Raw genomic sequence first — 23,051 nt, forward strand, 5'->3', positions numbered from 1 at the left:
ATTCTGAAGCGTATCATTCTCTTTCATTATTAAGACCTATGTTGCCCTAGCCAGCTTGGCTCAGTGGAATGAAGGGTCCCAGGTTCAATTCTGGTCAAGGGCACATGCCAGGTTGTGGGCTTGATCCCCAGTAGGGGGCGTACAGGAGGCAACCAATCAGTGATTCTCATCATTGATGTTTCTATTTCTCCCTCTCTCTTCCTCTCTGAAATCAATAAAAATATTAAAAAAAAAGACTTTTTAAAAAAAGTGAAATTTATATAAAACGCATGGTAATATGGAGATGTCCTAGACCTGCATCGTCTAATAGGGTAGCCACTAACCACAGTGGCTATTTACATTTATATAAAATTTAAGCCCTAGTCAGTTTGGCTCAGTGGATAGGGTGTCAGCCTGTGGACTGAAAGGTCCAGGGTTCAATTCTGGTCAAGGGCACATGCACGGGTTGGGGGCTTGATCCCCAGTAGGGGGTGTGCAGGACGCAGCCAGTCAATGATTCTCTCTCATCATTGATGTTTCTACCTCTCTCTCCCTTTCCCTCTCCCTTCCTCTCTGAAATCAATAAAAATATATTAAAAAAATTTTTTTAAAATTTAGTTACTTAGTCACAATAGCCACATTCAAGTGCTTAACCGACACGTGGCTCATGATTGCCACAATGAAAGAAACAGATATATTTCCATCATTGCAGAAAAATTTATTAGACCTCTCTAGAGTGAGGATTAAATATCTAATTTAAACTAGTTATTATTTTCTCACGAAAGTCAAGTACATAAAAAATGTAGGTTCATTAAAATTGTTGGTTATCTGAGTTTTGTTACCAGGAATTCCTCTATTATCCCTGTTCAAACCCATCATACCATCGCTAAAATCTTGGCCTGGATAAAACTCAACCACTGGTTGGGTTAATTGTAGCAAGACATAAACTTACTGGCAGGCTGATCAAGTTTGACTATTGATGCTTGTAGTGCATAAAGTGCTTGCAGTTCCTTCTCTGTATCCGAGTCTAGGTACTTGAGTAAGATCGGCACTCTTTGCTTGATAACAGCAGTGTCCACTCGGAAGGTGGAACAGTCAGCTAGAGGTGATAGAAGAACTAAGCATTACATTTAAGGAATTAACACACAGCCATTTTCAATTTCTGAGTCGTTAAGACACATGTGACTCTATAAGAAAAGAGGAAGCAAGGAGGTCCAAGGCAAATATTTTGAAATTCAAAATGTTCTGAAATTCTTAATGGGACATTCTTTCCAAAATAATAAAAGAACATAGAGGGGTGATGTATTCTGAGTGCTGGGTTCCCTCAACAGTTGTGTACCCAATTCTTTATCTTTAATCACAATGAAACAGGTACAGTGGTTTTATGACTTTCCAAACTAGAAACATTAGAAAGGAAATTAGAATGACAGTTCATGTAAATCTTTTCAGAAGTGTAAAAGAATTAGAACCACTTTATTATTAATTATAGGAGGGTGAGGACTAACTGTGACAGTGGCAGACAACATATCTGACCTGGGCCTTTTGGGGGAAGGCACAATACAAGGGCTGAGGAACGCATCCCCAGAACCAAGAAGCATAGGTTTTATTTCCTCTGTGAGTTGGCACAAGGACACAATATTGGTTTTAAAAGCACCTTATATATTTTCCAACTGATTTTATAGTGCCAAAGTCTTATTTCCATAGATAATGGAAATTATTTAAAAATTTTTAATCAAGACTTTCTATTTAGCTTGTTGTTTATTCGTTAAACTAACATTGAAAAAAACATTAATTGACAGGAAATCTTAAATTAGAATCCTGAAGCTATCTTCCAAAATGATAAAGAGAAACCTAAAATTCTGAAAAACTTTGGAGTTGAATTTTGTTTTCCTATTTCAGTGATAGAAATGTGGATTTCTACCTAAGGCTAACAGGATGATCTTGTTAAATACTGTTAAATATTACAGGCAGCTTGGAGTATTCAGGGTTTCTACCAATCCTAATCCTATCCATCCATGAAATTCATCAACATTCAATGAAATTGGCTTATATAAAGTAAACATAAAGCAGAAGCAGCAACTGGTATTTCTTTCCTCATATATGAATTTATATAAAATGGCTTTTCTGTTGAGATTAGTCCTTGGTTGATATTAGTAGGTTAAGAATATTCAACCTGGCATAGCCGGTGTGCTTTAGTGGCTGAGCACTGACATATGAACTAGGTCAGGGTTTGATTCCTGGTCAGGGCACACACCTGGGTTGCAGGCTTGATCCCCAGTGGGGGCGTGCAGAAGGCAGCCAATCAATGATTCTCATCATTCATCACTGATGTCTCTCTCTCTCTCTCTCTCTCTCTCTCTCTCTCTCTCTCTCTCTCCTCCCTCCCTCCCTCTCTCTCTCTCTCTCTCTCTCTCTCTCTCTCTCTCTCTCTCTCTCTCTCTCCTCTCTCCCTCCCTCCCTCCCTCTCCCTTCCTCTCTGAAATCAATAAAAATATATATATTAAAAAAAAAGAATATTCAACCTGTTCATATTAACTCTTGAAAGGAAGGAGGAGGCTTTGAGTGTTGGAAATGAAAAGTAAATTCATAAATTTGAGTGTGAATTAGAAAAGCCACATGCAACACAGTATAAAACAACCGAAGGCATGCAGTAAGCTGTTCATATCTGGGATCTTTGCAGGCAGGGCAGCTAGTTGCCCCCTGCTTGAGACAGCCAGGCACTGTAGACAGAAAGGTATGCATCTGCACAGAAACTGAGCTATATAGGACAAGTGTTAAAGACAATATAAACACAGGCCCAAATCACCAGTATTTGACATAGTGGGGATTTCAGACGTTAAACTTTGCCTTTAGAAATGTTACTTACCTATTATAATAGCTGCTTTACAAACGGCTGTCATTAAAGCTCTAAGGAATGTAGGTGAACTCATCTGGCTTTCATCTAGATTAGCCTGATATCAAAAGTAAATGGAACAGTTTAAAGGTACCCTCACACACCAGAGAAATTACTTCCCCTAAACTAGGTCCCATCTGGCACTAAGGGCAGATAGGGTCACATTCAACCTTCTTGCAAAAATTAATCTTCTGATTCACTGGAAAATACTTAGGCTACTGCCAGTTCTGTCTGAAAATGTTCTGAGTAGCAGTGTTTAGTTTTCAGGGGTGTCACTGCCTACCGTTGCTCATTCCATCATACAGTGTTGTGTACTATATACATTTGGAAGTGCAATGATTTAAAAACATTTTTCTTCCTCAAAATATAACCCATATTAAGATGATTTACCCAAAACTATAAATTTGAAAGAACTATACCATCACCACATTGTATTTTAAAGACTGCTTTTTTCAGTAGTGTGCAACTCTTTCTAGGTGTGCTAACACTGCTTTTTACCTTAATTTTAATGTTGAATTAGAGATAAATCTCAAGTATTGCCTGAAACAGATTCTTCAGGTGGTGGTGACAAAATTGTTACTCTTTTCTAAGGATGCCAAAAAAATATTTTGAAATATGCTAAATAAATGGGCCCTCAATTTGTTGCTTAGTTTATTTCTCTTAAGATCTTATTTTTCTTAATATCTTCTTGCTATAAAACACTGTCCTAAACCAGAGGAGCAGCAAAAGAAAATGACAGGTATTTTCTTTCTTTCTTTCTTTTTTTTTAGAAAAGCAAGAAAGAATTTGACCACAACAAAATATACTTAGGGCAGTGAAACAAGGGAGGGCATAGAAAAAGCAACAGGAGGGTCGAGGCTGGGCTGCGTGGCTCACTGGGAAGCCAGAGAAAAAGGGGAAAAGAGGGTCTTGGAGACAAGTTCAGGAGGTTTGCCTGGACTGAGCTGCTGCTGCCCATTGCTCCCCTGGTTACAAGTCTCATGGGGTCCCTTAGAGTTGAGAGGATACGTGCCTGTCGGATGAAGGACAGAGGGAAGGGAATGGCATGGACGTGTTCCCTGGAGCCCAGTATAGTATTTTCCCCTGAAAGGGTCAGGCTAAAAATGATTGGCCAGGAAAAATTAAAGCTGTCATTATAAGACTATGAATTTTATAAAAATAGAAAAACAGCCTTACTGTTTAAAATTCAAATACATGTAAGAATAAAAATAAACTTCACTGAAGTTAAAAACTCCCATGAAGGGAAAGGGTGATATGTGAATTAAGGAGAGCCCTCAGGAATCTTTCTGGCAGAGCTTCCAGGGAAGGTGACACAGTCATTATACCTCTACCCAGTCAAAGATCTGCTCATCATTTGCTTTCTCCTCAATAATAAGCTTCTCAAGTCGATTATAGAGCTCTTCAGCAGAGAGTTCTTTCTTTGAAAGTGCTTCGGAGGAACAGGAACTGTCAGATTCTATAAAGTCCAACTTCTGAAACATAAAATGTTAAACACATTGATATAATTCAGTGTTATTATCATCCTGAGAGGAAAACAAAGTCATGGGTGTATCTTCTATTTTACACGGGATCAAAATGGTCCGCACTATCCTTCTGAATATTTCTCCAATTTTTTCTACTGTGTATTTTTGATTCTACTTATAAACAAGCAAACAAACAAAACCCCTAGAACAATCTCTCTGCGTACGCTTACCTTCCAATCATTATGAGTTTGTCTTGCTCTTAGCATATCCCATAGGACCTTAGGGCTTCATTAAGTTTTTAAAATTCATTTTTCTTTCTGCTCCTCAAACGCAGCAATTTCTTCTTATAAAGCATTTTCATATGTTTAGTGAGTTAATTTTCAAATATATGTTGTTATAATTTTAAAAATTTAAATTATAGTAACATATATTGATACAGGGACTTTTGAATTTATAAAATTCAATGATATTCAGTTTCATAGAACAATACCAGAAACTTCATTAGTAAAACAATTAATAAAATAATGTATCTTTTGCAAAAATTAAGGATGAATTTTCATGGGAGTCGATTAGTCTAAATCAGTGTCTCCTGACTGAGCAATTTCAATTGCCCTATTTTCAAGTTTGCTAAGTTTTTCTTCTGCCTGCTCAAATCTGTTGTTGAACCCCTTTACAGTAATGTGTTGCCTAACAACAGGGATACATTCTGAGAAATGCGTCATTAGGCAATTTCACTGTGCAATCACAGAATGCCCTTACACAAACCTAGATGGTATAGTCTACTACACACCTAGACTATATGGTAAAGCCAACTGCTTCTAGGCTACCAAGTTGTACAGCATGCTACTGTACAATAGGCAATTGTAACTCAGTGGTAGGTATTTTTGTATCTAAGTATATATAAATATAGAAAAGGTATAATACAGTTGTCCTTGAATAATATAGGTTTGAATTGCATAGATCCACTTATATGTACTTATTATGAATGGAGCTTGCGGGGCCAAAAGTTGCTCTGGGTGAGTCAATGAGTGAATTTGAAGGTCTATAACTTACTGTACATTACTGTAAACTTTATAAACATTCTATACTTAGACTACACTAAACTTACAAAAATATCTTTCTTCAATAATAAGTAAACCTTAGCTTACTGTAACATTTTTACTTCGTAAACTTTAATTTTTAAAAACTTTTTTGCCCTGACCAGGTGGCTCAGTTGGTTAGAGCATCATCCCATACTCCAAAAGGTTGTGGATTCGCTTCCTGATTGGGGCACACACGAAGGCCACTGATCAATGTTTATCTCTCACACTGATGTTTCTCTCTCTCACCTCCATCCTCTCTCTCTAGAGACCAATAAAAACACATCCTCAGGTGAGCATTAAAAAACAAACAAACTAGCCATTTTGACTCTGTTATATTAACACTTAGCTTAAAATACAAACATATTGTATAGCTGTACAAAAGTATTTTCTTTATATCATTATCTGTTAATCTTTTTCTACTTTTAACATTTTTTTAACTTTTTAAACTTTTCTTGTTAAAACCTAAAACACAAACATATGAGTCCAGGCCTACACTGGGTCAGGATTATCAATATCACTGTTTTCCACCTTCACATTTTGTCCCACTGGAAGGTCTCCAAGGGCAACAAGAGGAATGGATGGAGCTGTCATCAGCTACGACAGCAATGCCTTCTTCTGGAATATCTCCTGAAGGAGCTGACTGAGGCTCTCCTTGAGGAGGTGTCACTCTTCAGAAATGTCTGTGGTGGTTTGCTTGGTTTCTTTATTATTATTTTTAATATATATTTTTTAGTGATTTCAGAGAGAAAGGGGAAGGGAGAGAAAGATGATGAGAGAATCATTGATTGGCTGCCTCCTGCATGCCCCACACTGGGGATTGAGCCCACAACCTGGGCATGTGCCCTTGACCAGAATCGAACTTGGGACCAGTCAGTCTGCAGGTCAACGCTCTATCCACTGAGCAAAACCGGCTAGGGCTCTTTTTTTAAAATTTATTATAGATTTGTTTGTAAGCAGATAATGCACCATGCACATTCCTCTTTATTCAATGTAAACCTTTTAGTATTGGGGTCCATGTTGTCAAACTTTTCAAGGAGCTTGTTGAGGTCTGCAAATGCTTCTGCTAAAGCCTTCATGGTGAACTTTCTTGGAGGTTCTTCTTTTTCTTCTGCAGTTTCCTTTCTCTTGCCTCTTCTTCAGCTATGTGTTCCTGTTCTAGTACCAACAACTCCTCATTAGTTAATTCTTCGGGAGCCACTCTAGGAAGTGCTTCAATGTCATCAACCACACCCAGGTTAAAGCTGCTTGTCATCTCAGTCACAAACTTGTTGATTTTTCCAACTTTTTCCCTTTAATGACTGCTGCAGTGTCACTAGGTGACCAGAATTTTTCAGCTCCATTATAATCATACTAGAGGCCCGGTGCACAAAAATTTGTGCACTCAGGGGAAGGGGGGGTCCCTCAGACCGGCCTGTGCCCTCTTGCAGTCTGGGACCCCTCGGGAGATAACGAAATGCTGGCTTAGGCCTGCTCCCGGGTGGCAGAGGGCAGGCCCAATCCCTAGGTGCAGCCCGTGGTCGGGCTCAGAGCAGGGCCTATTGGGGAGTTGGGGCGCCGCCCCCTGTCATGCACAGAGCAGGGCAGATTGGGAGGTTGCGATGCCACCCTCAGTCACGCTCAGGGTAGGGCCGATTGGGGGGTTGGGGCCCTGCCCCCTGTCATACACAGAGCCGCAGGGCGATCAGGGGGTTTGGGCGCTGCCCCTGTCACACTGATCCCGGTGCCGGGAGGCCTCACGGCTCCGCTGATCCCGGTGCTGGGAGGTATATTACCCTTTTACTATATAGAATAGAGGCCTGGTGCATGGGTGGGGGCCAGCTGGTTTGCCCTGAAGGGTGTCCTGGATCAGGGTGGGGGTCCCCACTGGGGTGCCTGGCCAGCCTGGATGAGGGGATGATGGCTGTTTGCAGCTGGTCACACACCCTTCAGGGTGGGGGTCCCCACTGGGGTGCCTGGCCAGTCTGGCTAAGGGGCTGAGGGCTGTGTTCAGGCTGGGACTGAAGCTCCCAACCGCTCCTTTTTTTCTTTTCTTTTTTTTTTATTCTGGGCCAGCTTTAGCTCTGAGGCCTCAGCTGCTGAAATCAGGTTTCTGGTCTTTGTTTACCGTTTGTATTTGATACAATGTTGCGGTCCGGCTGGCTGAAGCTCCGCTGAGTAAAGCAGGTTTCTGGGGTTTTTTTAGCTTCTTTATTCGCAACATAGTTGCTTAGAGTTGCAGCTGAGAGGCCGGCAAGTCAGGCGGGGAACGTTGGAGTTCTCCGTCACTGAAGCAAGCAAGCCTCCCTGTTTGCATCAGCTGCCTGGCTGCCGGCTGACATCTTGGCTGCCAGTTAATTTGCATATCTCGGCTCTACTCTGTGAGTGACAGGGGGATTAGCCAATGGGAAGGGTAGCGGTCATACGCCAATTACCATGTTTCTCTTTTATTAGTGTAGACTAGAGGCCCAGTGCACGAAATTCATGCACAGATGGGGTCCCTAGGCCTGGCCAGCGATCAGGGCCTATCGGGGCCGTCTCGCCCAGTCCTGATCAGGGCCGGCCAGCTGTCGGCCGGACAGGGGAAGGGACTGCAGGAGGTTGGCTGTGGAAGTGCACTGACCACCAGGGGGCAGCTCCTGCATTGAGTGCCTGCCCCCTGGTGGTCAGTGTGTGTCATAGCAACTGGTCGACTGGTTAACAGTCGCTTATACTTTTATATATATAGACTAGAGGCCTGGTGCATGAAATTTGTGCCCGGCCTGCACCCTCTCCAATCTGGGACCCCCTCGGGGGATGTCCGACTGCCTCTCACAATCCAGGACCACCAGCTCCTAACTGCTCACCTGCCTGATTGCCCCTAACTGCTCCTTTACCTGCCTGATCACCCCTAACTGCTCCCCTGCTGGCCTGATCACCCCTAAACGCCTCTGCCTTGCCCTGCACCTGGGACCCAGGATTCCCTCCTCTGGCCAGTTGCAGGCACCCAGGACCCGGGCTTCCCACTCTCTTGCCGGCCGCAAGGGACCGTGGGCAGGTGGCTTCACCTGGGCCGCAGCCGCAGGTGCCCAGTACCACGGTGTGGGCGGCTTGTCCCTCTCCCAGGCCGCAGGCGCAGGTGCCCGGGACCGCGGGGTGGTCTGCAGCCTGGCTGGTCCCCATTCCTCTCTCCCCAGTGTTGAGTGTCTGAGCAGTTCCAGCGTGAGGGTCTGAGGGCGTGATGGTCATTTGCATGTTAGCTCTTTATTATATAGGATGGGACCAAAATCATGTATGTGGTCTGACTTTGATCGAAATATCATTAAGTGTTGCATGACTGTAGTTCATTTTTACTTCAGCTACTGTAATTTTTCAGATCCAGAGTTTGTTTAGTTCTTATTTATAATTTCTACTATTTTACCCATATTCCCAACTTGTTCATACATCATTCTCCTTTAGTTCTTTTTCCATGGTTTTCTTCAGCAATTTGAGCATATTTAAAACAGTTAAAGTCTTTGTCTGGTATGTACAATGTTTTGGGCTTCCTCAGGGATGCTTTCTGTCAGTTTTTTTTTAATCCCTGTGAATGCGCCATATTTTCCTGTTTCTTTGTATGCTTTATAATTTTTTTTGTTGAGAACCAGACATTTTTAATATTATAATGTGGAAACTCTAGATATCTTTCTCTCCCTTACCCAGGGACTGGTGATGGTGCAGTTATCTGTTTGATGACTTTTAGACAAGGAGTACATTCCTTCTTGTGTGTGGTCATTGATGTCTTTAATTCATTAACTCCACAGGCAGCCAGTAACTCCTATTTTGATCTAATTTTAATGACTAGAATGTTAATGAAATTATCTTCATTTCCTTTATAAAACAGACTTACTATGTAGGACGTCCTAGCTGGTTTGGCTCAGCGGACAGAGTGTCAGCCTGTGGACTAAAGGGTTCTGGGTTCAATTCTAGTCAAGGGTACATGCCTGGGTTGCAGACTTGATCCCCTGTAGGGGTCATGCAGGAGGTGCTGATCAGTGATTCTCTCTCATCATTGATGTTTCTATCTCTCTCTCCCTCTCCCTTCCTCTCTGAAATCAATAAATATATTTTAAAAATAATAAGATAAAATAGACTTACTATGGTTGACCCTTGAACAACATGGGGTGAGGAAAACCAATCACCTGTGCAGTTGAAAATCCATGTATAAATTAAATTGGTCCTCTACATATACATATTCCATATTCCCAACTGTGTACTGAAAATATGTATTATCAAACAGGAAGGAATAAGTCTTGTTCTTACCTGTTCCAAGAGAAAATTATGTACATCTTTCCCTTCTGGTAAAAAGTCCTTCCAGCTGAGGTCAGCCTCCCTCCATAGGGCTCCCACTTTCTTATGGCTCTGAAACAGAGATAAGTCAAAATCCATTTACTTTTATATTGGCAAGAGAAAAAAACAGAGTGCAGAACTATTAAGACTAAAAAATCAAAACTTTCCCTTGCTAATATGAAGTTAATTTCTTAGGACTCTAAGCATTGAAACTCAGATGTCTGAAAGTATCCTATATAATAAAGGGGTAATGTGCAAATTGACCATCACTCCAACACACAAGATGGCTGCCCCCATGTGGACAAAGATGGCCACCACAAGATGGCTGGCAGAGGAGGGCAGTTGAGGGTGAACAGGCCTGTAGGGGAGGGCAGTTGGGGTGACCAGGCCAGCAAGGGAAGGCAGTTAGGGGTGACCAGGCCAGCAGGGGAGGGTAGTTAGGGGCAATCGGGCCGGCAGGGGAGCAGTTAGGTGTCGATCAGGCTGGCAGGGGAGTGGTTAGGGGGTGATCAGGCAGGCAGGCAGGCAGGCGAGCGGTTGGGAGCCAGCAGTCCTGGATTGTGAGAGGGGTCCCAGATTGGAGAGGGTGCAGGCTGGGCTGAGGGACACACCATGCACGAATTTTGTGCACCGGGCCTCTAGTAGAAATATAATGGTGAATGACTGAAATTTAGCTGTTTAAGGTTTAATCATTTTTTTTAACTGGATGATTAATGTGGGGACTGGCAAGCTGGTACTTGGAATTAAAAAAGTGTTTAAAACACAGAGTTTACACATTCAACACTTTCTTTTCTAGATAGTGCTAGAAGCATCTGCTATTAAAGCCACTCAACAATCTCACTGGTACTCCTCTTCCTAGAAGATCATGATTATGCTGCCTAATGTGAGAAGGCTAATAAAGTTGTTGCTCTTGAACCAGGTATGAGAAGTATTTCAAGGGAAAAGCACAGGTTGAACGCAAGAAACAGAGAAGAGCTGTGATCAGCTAGAAAACTGATGATTGCATAAAGGCATAGCGATAAAAGAAAATGTCACGCTTTGAGGCTGTTTGATTGCAGACTTTATGCTCTATGAGAATTTCATTTTAGTTTTTACAAAAAAGTTAACAAGAATTTTGAGTTTTAAATAAGGACTAAGTCAAGTAGATGGGAGAGAAGAAGGGACTTTTTGATCTGCAATTAGCGTTCAATAAAAACTTTAGTGCCAGCAAGCAGAGTGTATTAATAACAAATAGATAAGCAACTAGAACCAGGGTCCAGGTTATTTGGTATACCTCTCTATGAATAACTATTACACAAATGTAATACAGAAGGACTTCTCTAGATTTACAAGGAGAAATAAAACACTGAATTGTTTTTATCAATGCCTATAAAACGATGAAAACTATCATCTCAATATTTTTAGTTTTGGTTTAAGTAAGTCAGAAATCACTCTGGAATTTTCATGCTTGAGTTTTACTTTGTTTTGACATAGGACCCCAGGCATTACATCACCTATGTGGTGCCACACCCTTTCCCAAACCAAACCCATTAGACCTCTAACAGTGCACTGATACACTCTTTTGAAACTATTGGTTTAGACTCATCTGTCTCCCTTTCCAGTTTATAAATTCCTTGACGGTTTAGAATTCTTTGTGGATTGAGATCCTAACATAGACCTTTGCAGAGAATTGTGTAGTATTTATTAAATTAAAATGAATTTAACTTTAAGATAGAGATTTACAATCCTGCAGTCATTTTTACCACCTATTTGTAATCAGATAACCTAGCCCATGATAAAAAAAATAAAATCAATCATATTTTTAAAATCATCACCCAAGGATATGTTCTCATTGGTTTTGAGAGAGAGAGGACGGAAGAGCGAGGGGGAAAATGTGAGAGGGAAACTGATCGGTTGCCTCCAGTACATGCCCCGACCAGGGATCAACCCCGAAACCTTTTGGTGTACGGGACAACCCTCCAATTAACCAGCCATCTGTCCAGGGAAAAAAATCAATCACTTAATGATTAATCCCATCTTTCTCTGAAAGCAGAGGAATTTTCATTGAAATACATTAGAAAGTATAAATAATGCAGCCATTAAAAAAAATATATATATATATATATATATATATATATATATATATATATATATTTTTCCTGATTTCAGAGAGGAAGAGAAAGAGAAACATCAATGATGAGAATCATTAATTGGCTGTCTCCTGCATGCCCCCTACTGGGGATCGAGCCCACAACTAGGGCATGTGCCCTTGACCAGAATCGAATGGGGACCCTTCAGCCCTCAGGCAGAGGGCCTATCCACTGAGCAAAACCGGCTAGGGCAATAATGCAGCCATTTTGTTTCAAGAGAAGATAAAATAACTAGCCACAAATAAAGGTATCTTGAAATTCTTTAGAATTTCATCAAATCTAGTTAAGATTAGGTAATTCTTTTCCAAGTTACTAGTAAACAGAAGAACAAATAAACCCCTGGAAGAAACTAGATTGAAACAGAGACCTCAATTTTTTTTTCAAATAATAAAAGGAAACAGAATTACGTGCACAGCGACACCTAAGCTATTTACAAATAACCCAAGGTCAAAATCACTGCCCTTCCTAATATGCTGTTGAGTCTGTTGAGTCGGACACTCAGTTTAACACTCACCATTTGTTTGCATAAAAGGTGCAATATTTCAGAAAGCAAGATTCCAGCTCTTCCAACAGGAAGTAAAGGTTTGCAAAATTCTCTGTAAAAGAAAAGAGTAGTGATTAAGTACCTCAGAACAAATTCCCTGTTCTAGAACAGTAGGCAAACAATGTGTGCCAAAAGAACAGATACTGTCCATCTAAATAACACTGGGCCAGCCAAATCCAATACCGACTCGGAATAATTTTCAGCAGAAGTAGTTCAGGTTCATTTTATGTTTCATGGAGAAGCTAGAAAAGGACGTTAGAATTCCTGGGTTTTGTCTTTTTCTGTAACTGCTTCAATTATAGAAGCAATTGCAAGTCTCATTCTTTTTTTTCTTTTCTTTTTAAAAAATATATTTTATTGACTTTCCACAGAGAGGAAGGGAGAGGGATAGAGAGCCAGAAACATCGACCAGCTGCCTCCCGCACATCCCCCCACTGGGGACGTGCCTGCAACCAAGGCACATGCCCTTGACCGGAATTGAACCCGGGACCTTTCAGTCTGCAGGCCAACGCTCCACCCACTGAGCCAAACCGGGTAGGGCGCAAGGTTCATTCTTACTTAATAATCTATTTATTTACATAAATCCCTGCCTCAGTGGTTGAGCATCGACCTATGAACCAGGAGGTGGAGGTTCGATTCTTGTTTGGGGCACAAGTCCAGGTTGTGGGCTTGATCCCCAGTGTGGGGCATGCAAGAGGCAGCTGATCAATGATTCTCTCTCATCAGTGATGTGTCTATCTCTCTCCCTCTCCCTTCCTCTTTGAAATCCATAACAATATATTTTAAGAAAATAATCCCACTTTAAGCTGGAAGGAGAGAAGCACCTTAGGTAATAGGGAGTTGTAAAACTTAGTTATTAAGTGTTTTTAAGAAAGGAAGCCTTTTTTATAAAGAATATAGATGAAACATAGAAATGGACCAATTTTTTCATAGTCTAAGCCAGTATTTCCTAAATTGTATTCTGTAGGGTATCAATAGTCATTCCTTAAAAAAAAATAAAATCTATTGTCAATTAAGTGAGGCAATGTGAATTAAACAAACCTGAATAGTTTTTACTTTTTTGTTTTACTATAGAATTCTCATAATCTTGAATGTGCTATAATAAACTTGTGAATGTCAAAGAAAAGAGACACAACAGCATATAAACCAGTGGTTCTCAACCTTCCTAATGCCGTGACCCTTTAATACAGTTCCTCATGTTGTGGTGACCCCCAATTTCATTGTTACAAATTAAACATAATTAAAGCATAGTGATTAATCACAAAAACAATATGTAATTATATATGTGTTTTCCGATGGTCTTAGGCGACCCCTGTGAAAGGGTCGTTCGACTCCCAAAGGGGTCGCGACCCACAGGTTGAGAACCGCTGATATAGACTTTGACTATATGAACAATATTTAGGGAAAACTAGCCTATACAACATGGCAATAATTTCCCACTCATGTTCAAATTTAGGAATGCCTGAGACCTCAGTTCCTTTTATAACAACCTGAGCATGCACTATGCAGGTGTCACAGTCTGATAAGCTATTATGTGGAAATATAACTTCTCACATTGGAGCAATGACAGACATTAAGAGTCAGGTTAACATTAAGTTTCCAGGAGCAATCACCCTTATGTCAGTTACATGATTCTGGAGCCAAATCTATAATCACTGCTAACCTCAACGGACCACAAGGCTATAATATTCCCATCACTTGCACAGTATAGATCTAATATAATGTAACATTTTTACATTAAAATTAGAAGTCTTAAATAGTCGCTGGCTGCATCCAAGAGTCTCCAAAAGCACTATGGCAGCAATTTTCAACTGGTGTGCCACAATAATTTTTTTAAAATATAGTAATCATTTTTATTTATTTATTGAATAAATGAACGAACATATCCATTCATGAATTCATTACAGATTTACTGAACATTAGTTTTACAACCTAACGTTAACCAGAATGTTAAGAATTAAAAATACAATATATAAGGAAGTACAGTGAGCTTATGTAGACAGGAGGGGAAGGAGGGAGTGTGTCAGTCAACAGGAAAGAAGAGCAGGATAGGAAATGATGGCAGATCCTGGTACAGTTAGGAAACTCCTAGTAGGTTAATATAACCAGACAAGAGTTTGTGTGTGTTGTGTTGGGGAGCAAGTGGTGGTAGGTGGGAGTTGATTGGAAGAAGGAAGTTAGAAAATGTGAAATTGAAGATAAAAACAAAGGCCAGATTATAAAGTGTTTATTAGTCAACCTAAGGAGTTTGATCTTGAAGACAAATAGAAAATCTAACACTACCTAACATTTTTTGAGGTAAAGGAGTTTTCTCTTTATATCTTTTACGAGTTTTATGGTTTCCATCTTTACTCCATTTCCATTAATTGTGAGTGGGGTAAGATAGGGTTTAATTATTCTTCTGCAGGTGGTCATCCAGTTTTCCCACCATTACTGAGGGGATTATCCTTTCCCAGTGAGAACGTTTAAAACATGTACTACCTGACTATTTAGTCAGGGGCACTGACCTTTTCCTTAGATTGTCAAATAAAAAAATGATAACAGCCAACATAACAATAGCTGTTTGGTGTGAATGAGTAAAAATTATACCTATTTTTGTCAGATCAGCAAAAAATGTATTTTTTTGTTGTGCTGCAGAATTTTAGTAATTAGTTTGTGTGTGCCATAAGATGAAAAAGGTTGAAAACTACTGTACTAAGGGAACAGCATTATGCTAGAATTCTGGCCAGCTGATGAGTTTTGCATCAGTTTAACTTGACATATAGCAAAAGAAACAAGAACAACTTACATGATAAGTTCTCGCATGGAGATTCCGCCTTCTTTTAACATGGGAGTTACCAGTTCAGCAAGGTACAACCAAATATGAGGAATATCAATGGCCATGTCATCTGCTGTTTCCAATGTTTCTGAAAAGCTAAAAAGAATAGGAAAAAATTCACATGCAAATGTAATTCAAAAGTTAAGAGTAAGTAAAGAGACCAAAATCAGTCAGCAAAGAAGTGCCAATTAAGCACTTACTACGTTAGATACTGTTCTGGGCGTAAAGTAGCTGGTTCTTGCTCTCAGAGAGCTTATATTAGTGTTGGGGGAGGGAGAGAAAAGCATCTTTGCGGATAGGGCCAATACAATACGCTGAAGAACATGAACTATGGTACTAGGATATCCCAATACAGCTGGTGGTCAGAAAATACCTCTGTATTGAGGTGACATTTGAAAGACTTAAATGATGGAAATGAGGCAGCCATGTGAAATTCTGGGGGAATAGCTATCAATTTAATCAGAGTATGCCACTCTTCCTTACCTACCTTAGAAGCCTGTACTATAAAGAGCTCACTACAGTTGAATATCATATCTTTGGAGTCAGCCAGAAGCACTGACTAAAAATTTAGTGTGGTACAGATCAGAAACAAAGAGAAGAAAAGGCAAAACCCTTTGTCCTTAAGGAGCTTACAATAGGGGAAAAACTGGAAGGCTATAAATGAGTTGGACAACTTTACTAATAACACCAGCATTATAACATGTTACCAACTGTTGTATTTTCAAAGAAAAATTAATGGTTTCAGGCTTTCAGGCTATGAAATATTTCTCAATATGAAGTGAAATAAATGGGATTTGAATATAGTACTTAGGAAAGTCAAATACAAAATATCAATGCAATTTTACTTAGGCTCAACAGCATAGCTATTCAGTTATAAGCATAAAAACATAACCTAAGACTTTCTTAATTAGTCCCATATATAGCATAGCTATTCAGTTATAAGCATAAAAACATAACTTAAGACTTTCTTAATTAGTCCCATGTATAGCATTTTAAAAAAAATATATTTTATCAATTTCCTACAGAGAGGAAGGAAGAGGGATAGAGAGTTAGAAACATCGATCAGCTGCCTCTTGCACACCCCCCACTGGGAGGTGCCCGCAACCAAAGTACATGCCCTTGACCGGAATCAAACCTGGGACCCTTCAGTCCACAGGCCGACACTATATCCACTGAGTCAAACCAGCCAGGGCTATATAGCATTTTAAAAAGTACAAAAGCGAAAGTAAATTTAATTATAGGACACACATACATACTTACAAGGAAATACACATAATCACAAGAAAAGGGAAGAATGAATGAAGAGGCCATGGGCAGGTGGTATTTGTCTTCATGTCCTTTCAGATCTCTGCATATACAGTGTGTGCTTTTCCACTGCAGTTCTAGTTTCTAGCAGAGTATGCCACTCCTCCTTACCTACCTCAGAAGCCTATACTTCACGTCATTAAAATTTTTCACTTAAACAAAAAGGTACCACTATGAGGGCTAGTCACCTTTCTAAAGGTGCCATTTCAAAAACAGTTTGCAGCTTAACCACATTATCCAACTCTGGACTCCATGAATCCTTAACGCCAACTTTCTGAGTTTCCAGCTTGGAATTATTTGACATCTCTTTGTGATACAACAGATACTTGACTATTCTCCCATTATGTGTAAACTTTCAGCTCAGTTAATGTGCTACTAACAGACCATAATCCGGATGGATTCCAAGATTTCTGGGTTAATCACCCTATAATGCCAATTCATGTTTCATGGGTTAGTGGCATAGATTAAGCTGTTTAATGAGCCCATGAGACAGTAACTGCAGCCGTGCTGGTCTTTCAGCAGTATAACTACTGCTATTTTCATCTCATATTAAAACTAAAAGATACCCATATTCTTGCCTTGGTATTCTACTTCTCAATTAGTCATGGGACTATTTGCAGAACACAATCACTGGTCAAATCCATACTGCTGATAAAAAAAACATGTTTGGCTGAACATAGAATTTCCATAAAACAATCCTGTTATAACACATTTCCTTTTAGTTCCTAAATCCTTTTGTATGGTTTTAAAAGAAAAATCCTAGGTATGTAGAAGCTCCTACACACAGTAGTCTTTGGACTACATACTATATCGTCTATAAAAATGCCTTGCATAATACACATTTTTTGCTGCCTGAATGACTGAATAGAGCTATACCATACCCTTGCTTCTTGGTATGTAGTGACCATCACACCCACTGGACTGCACTTTGGAAAGGGTCCATAGGTGGGACTTTAGGCATCTCCCCCCATTTCAATTATAGAAGGTCTACTTTTATTTTATATACTGGGTTCCTGCCTAAAATTTAATTTAGAAAAGGAGTACATGGTTAAAAGTTGGAATTTTAAAAAATTCAGTAAAGGACTGATCAGAAATCTGCTAAAAGGCCAAAATAATCTAACACAGTTTGGAAATGATATTGTCAGCAGCTCTTGCACAATTTGCATGAAGATAACTAAGTTTTAAATGGAAATTTGGCTGTAGATAAATAAGGAAGAGATAGTGAGTACATCTAAAAGTCAGATTGATCAAGTATTATTATGACTAATCAAAAGAATCTAAGTACAGGCAAAAGGGAGAAATAAAAGAAGATGAAAAGCCTTCTTCTACTGCAGTATCATCTGCAAAGACTATTTAAACCAGATCCTACCCAGATGAGCAAATAGGGTCTTCACTGTCCACTGGCACCTCTGCAATTTTGCACTTGAACCTTAGTATGAATGTCTGTGTAAGCTCTGAACACTAACTTCTTACAAAGGCAGAAATGCCATTGTGGCAAGAAAAGTTCCAAAAAAGGAGGTGATAAAATTTTCCTCTCCAACAAACATTTCTCAAAGTGAAACTAATACATCAAGCCTCCTGAAGGACACATTATTTTGTGTTTATTGTCAACTCCAATTTTACCATCCTGGATGTCATGTTTATTAAACTTTCAAAGTGATTCCAATTCTGTGGCTAATAGTTGAGTGCTAATAGTGCACTCATCTACCCTTACTAGACACTTAAAAAAGAAGTCGTCTAAAGCCATGATATAAAACAGTGCTTGAACTGCACCTACGCACCTACTTTACATCATAAAGCATTTAGATTCAAGTCCTGAATATTCTAAGAGAATGGCTGATGTTGCCTTTGTGGAGATGTTTGATATATGGCAACTGTTATGTTCAGAGTTGATGTAGCACCTTGTAAGGAAAATTCCAAAGGATCTAAGCTTTATTTATAAACTAGGGGCCCCGTGCACGAAATTCATGCACTGGGTGTGTGTGGCGGGGAGTGTCCCTCAGCCCAGCCTGCCCCCTCTCACATACTGGGAGCCCTCAGGCGTTGACCCCCATCACCCTCCAATTGCAGGATCGGCCCCTGCGTCAGGCCTGGGCAGGGGACCCTCATTTCCCCCCATCACTGGTTCTGCCCCCAGCCCCCTCCAATTGCTGGCTCTGCCCCTTGCCCAGGCCTGATGCCTCGGCCAGAGGTGTCAGGCTTGGACAGGGGACCCCCATCTCCCCCCGATCACTGGCTCTGGCCCCCGCCAAGGCCTGAGGCCTCTGGCCCAGGAATCATGCCTGGGCAAGGGACCCCCATCTCCCTCTGATCGCTTGCTCCACCCCCCGCCCAAGCCTGACGCCTCTGACCCAGGCTTCAGGCCTGGGCAAGGGGACCATCATATCCCCCCAATCCCCGGCTCCGCCCCCCACCCAGGCCTGATGCCTCGGCCAGAGGAGTTGACCCTCATCACCCTCCGATCACCAATCACCGGATCGGCCCCTTGATCAGGCCTGAGGCCTCTGGCAGAGGAGTCAGGCCTGGGCAGGGGACCCCCAGCCCCCCGCCCAGGCCTGACGCCTCGGCCAGAGGAGTTGACCATCACCCTCCGATCACCAATCACCAGATCGGCCCCTTGACCAGGCCTGAGGCCTCCGGCAGAGGAGTCAGGCCTGGGCAGGGGACCCCCAGCCCCCCGCCCAAGCCTGACGCCTCGGCCAGAGGAGTTGACCCTCATCACCCTCCGATCACCAATCACCGGATCGGCCCCTTGACCAGGCCTGAGGCCTCCGGCAGAGGAGTCAGGCCTGGGCAGGGGACCCCCAGCTCCCCGCGGTTGCAGGCTCTGCCCCTGCCCAGGCCTAACGCCTCTGGCCTAGGCGTCCGGCCCGGGCAGCCAGGACCTGCAGTGGCAGCGGGGGTGGGGGTGGGGTGGGGGGGTGGGTGTTGCTGCGATTGCGCGGGCCCCGCCCCTGCCCCTGCAGGATGCCTCTGGCCTAGGCGTCCGGCTCGGGCAGCGGGGACCCGCAGCTGCAGCGGCCCCGTGATCGTGGGCTTCGTTTTAGGCCCAGGCAAGGGACCCCTAGCTCCTGGGACTGCCAGCTTCGACCGTGCCCAGCTCCCATCGCTGGCTCCACCCCTACTTCCTGCTATCACTGGCCAGGGCGGAAAAGGCACCTGATTCTCCGATCATGGCTGGGGGGCAGGGCAAAGGTGGCCCTGACCTCAGGGCCGCCTTTGCCCTGCCCCCCGGCTCTTAGCTCCCCCCTGGGTTTCCAATCACTGTCAGTGGCAGGGGGCTTCTTCCTGCTTTCCCTTTTGCCTCCCTGCATTGTGCCTACATATGCAAATTAACCGCCATCTTGTTGGCAGTTAACTGCCAATCTTAGTTGGCAGTTAATTTGCATATAGCCCTGATTAGCCAATGAAAAGGGTAGCGTCGTACGCCAATTACCATTTTTCTCTTTTATTAGTGTAGACAACCTGACACAAAGAGCCTATTTGAAACTTCTGTCTAATCTAACTTAATATTTAGTAGCATTGCATGCCTTAAAAGGAACTGCAGGAGAGATGGCTCACTTGGGAAACTAGACAGAAACAGCTTCAATGACCACTCAAAAGTTGGCATCTAAGCAGTAGCAGCATACAAGAAAGCTAACCTTAGGTGCTCCCCCACAATGCTGTATAAAAACAAAAATATTTGGATGTCGGGACTAAAGAGACATAAGACTTAGGGCATTTTCATGGCTCCAATGAACTGGCCTCTTTGGACAGTATGGACTATTTATAACTTGGACTTTAGAAGTAACTGGGAAACTCTGATCTATTTGCAAGAAGCCTCTTTGTGGATAATGACTTGAAACTATTGATTTGTTTCCATCTTAGAAAAAATTGCCAGGTCTCTTCATTTAGGGAGAAATAGGGGTCTTTGTAGGGGTTCTGATCTAAGGATGGCCTGGTTAGGTCTAATTTAATATTAAAAGCTAGCCTGGAGCCACTGCATTATCTCTAGCTGCAGAAGGAAGTAAAAATAGAAAAAGATGAAGTAGTTACTGAGACACAGAAGTGTTAATCTCATTTTCAGTCTAAATAAATGGTTGTGGTAGTACCGTCAGCAGCAGCTACAGTGCCAGTGAAAGTGTGGATACCATGATTGGAGGACACTTTTTCCTCAAGGGAGCAACAAAGGGAAATGCAAATGTCTGAGACAGCCTAGAAAGCAAGCTGGCACCTTACAAATTCAAGTAAAACTGATGAAGCCAGTCTACACTTCTTGGGGTCTTTCCAGATATGAATCAATTTCTGAGTATAGTTTGAAGAGAGACATGAAACAATAAATATAATCCAGCATTTCCCAAATTTTCTGGTGACTATAGCACAATATCTGGGTAAAAACTAAGTTTTTTATAAAATAATATAATAGTTATTGTAAATGTAGTTCTAGGGGGTTGAAATTATACTTTTAAGTTGGCTAGGGGCAGACCTCAATTTGTTCGTGCGGGTGTGTACACCTCTCATTGCTTTTACTATTTATACTGGTTGGTTACTAGAGTGAACAACATATTTCTCTTTTAAAATTGGAAACCATCCTGGCCTTAAATGCCAACAACCACAGCAATTTTTGCCAAAGTTTCTTATTAAATTAACTGGGTCGGATAGCCTTAATGTAGTCAGGCACTGAATTCAGAGAAATTTAACTTACCGCTGAAAGACAACTTGAAAAAAATGTTTCTATTGATTTTTTAGAGAGAGGGAGAGGTTGAGAGAGAGATAGAAACATTGATTGGTTATCTCCTCTATACCCTCTACTAGGGATTGAATTGAAACCCAGGCATGTGCCCTGATTGGGAATTGAATCCATGACCTCTTGGTGCATGGGATGACGCTCAATCCACTGAGCCACACTGACCAGGCTGAAAGACAACTTTTTAATGATCTTAGGGGCAAGTATACATTTTCCAGAACCTTGAGGACAATGCTCCCTTTCCTCACAAAATCAAATGAGTAATTTTTCTAAGTACATTCAATCTTGGCATTTAATGATTACACTGTTCTAAGAGGTTGACCATAGCTGAAAGACACAGTAGCATTTCATCACAAGTGCGTTTAATGCACAAGAATACAACCTGAGCCCTGGCTGGTGTTGCTAAGTGGTTAGAGCGTCGGCCTGTTGACCAAAGGATCTCAGGTTTGATTCTCAGTCAAGGGTATGTCCCTGGGTTGAAGGTTCGATCTCTAGCCCCGGTTGGGGCACATGTGGGGGTGACCAATTGATGTGCCACTCTCACATCGATGTTTCTCCTTCCCTCCCTTCCACTCTCTCTAAAAATCAATAGAAAAGATACCCTCTGGTGAAGATTAACAAAACAACAAAAGTACATGAGCTTGGCAAAAAAGATTTACAAGGAGAAGAATAACTTGAATAATGCAAAATTCTTACTGCCATTCTGCTTAATGAGCTAACCCAAGTGAGTATGAGCTGGGAGATGTGGATCTGGTGTCCAGTCCCAGGAAGTCTTAGTTCCTGTTCCCTTAGAGAGTAAGCATATATCAGAGATGGCTGTGATTGTAAGTTTATATTGTACAACATGGCTCCTAAAACTAAATTTTTTAACATATGCAATCTTCCTCTTAAACATTGCTTTTAGAACCTAAGCCTGGGTACGATTCTATGGCTGTACCACAAAGAACTGATCCATCCACTTGTGATGATGGTGTAGCACGAAGAAATCAGAATCTGATCAAATGAGGATCAACACCAGTGACAGCCAGACTTCATCAAACTAACCAGCAGCAGGAGTCATAATGAACCCAACCTGGAATAGACTAACTCATTAACAACTTGGAGTTACATACCCTTCTACAGTGCTAACATGAACAGACAAGCATTTACGAGTAAAAACAAATATGGTCTATTGAAAGATTTAAGGCTTTCTGGGTTAAGTCAAATTTTCAAAAAGTTTTCACAAAGAAAAGTTTTTTCTTCAAAGAATAGCCAAGGGTTTACTTAGCTGGTGAAGCCTCAGGTTCCCCACAGTTAAGGGATCTCTGCTACCTTACTTATGTCATAATATAGGTCTAACAATTAGTATAAAAAAGGAGAAGATAATTTTTATGATTTAGTGCAGTCTACAAATGCCATCATACCAACTAACATATTATCAATATTACACATCAACATGTTAGAGAGGGCACAATTTAATCTATGAAAAAAGCTAAAAACTTAAGGTAGATATATGCTATTAAAATGAACTACTCAAGAGTCTAGTAAAGGAATCCCACCATTCTTGAGGAGAATACTGACCCTTTGAAAAAGTCCTGCTTGCTGAGCTTCTCTGACTGCACCAGTTGATACAGTAACTGGCCCATGTGATCCCTGGTGATTTGGCTCCTTTCCAGGGTGGACTCAACCCCCACTCTCACAAACACGTGTAGCGGGCCCTGGGCATTCAGCTCCTCCACACACTGCATGGCTTCCTGTTCAAATGGCAAACAAAAGCTTATCCCAAATCTAGATAGAATTACCAGATGGTTAAAATAAGCTTAAAATCTTTTACTTGTGACAAACTCAGCAG

At 41.5% G+C, this 23,051-nt stretch overlaps 1 protein-coding gene across 14 annotated transcripts in view; it reads right to left on the minus strand.

Moving 5' to 3' along the window:
• The window catches only part of EIF4G3 (eukaryotic translation initiation factor 4 gamma 3), a 293,349-nt gene that overhangs the window by 4,412 nt on the left and 265,886 nt on the right, over positions 1-23,051 (minus strand). For all 14 annotated transcript variants that reach the window (XM_036352006.1, XM_036352015.1, XM_036352013.1 and 11 more), the window contains 7 exons: positions 22,781-22,953; positions 15,160-15,285; positions 12,342-12,423; positions 9,672-9,770; positions 4,198-4,344; positions 2,846-2,930; positions 932-1,078 (listed from right to left, as the gene is read on the minus strand). In XM_036352006.1, coding sequence (XP_036207899.1) covers positions 932-1,078; positions 2,846-2,930; positions 4,198-4,344; positions 9,672-9,770; positions 12,342-12,423; positions 15,160-15,285; positions 22,781-22,953 — 859 coding nt within the window. The remainder of the gene's footprint in view (positions 1-931; positions 1,079-2,845; positions 2,931-4,197; positions 4,345-9,671; positions 9,771-12,341; positions 12,424-15,159; positions 15,286-22,780; positions 22,954-23,051) is intronic.

This window comes from Myotis myotis, unplaced genomic scaffold, assembly GCF_014108235.1.
Source record: "Myotis myotis isolate mMyoMyo1 unplaced genomic scaffold, mMyoMyo1.p scaffold_m19_p_2, whole genome shotgun sequence".
Lineage (NCBI taxonomy): Eukaryota > Metazoa > Chordata > Mammalia > Chiroptera > Vespertilionidae > Myotis > Myotis myotis.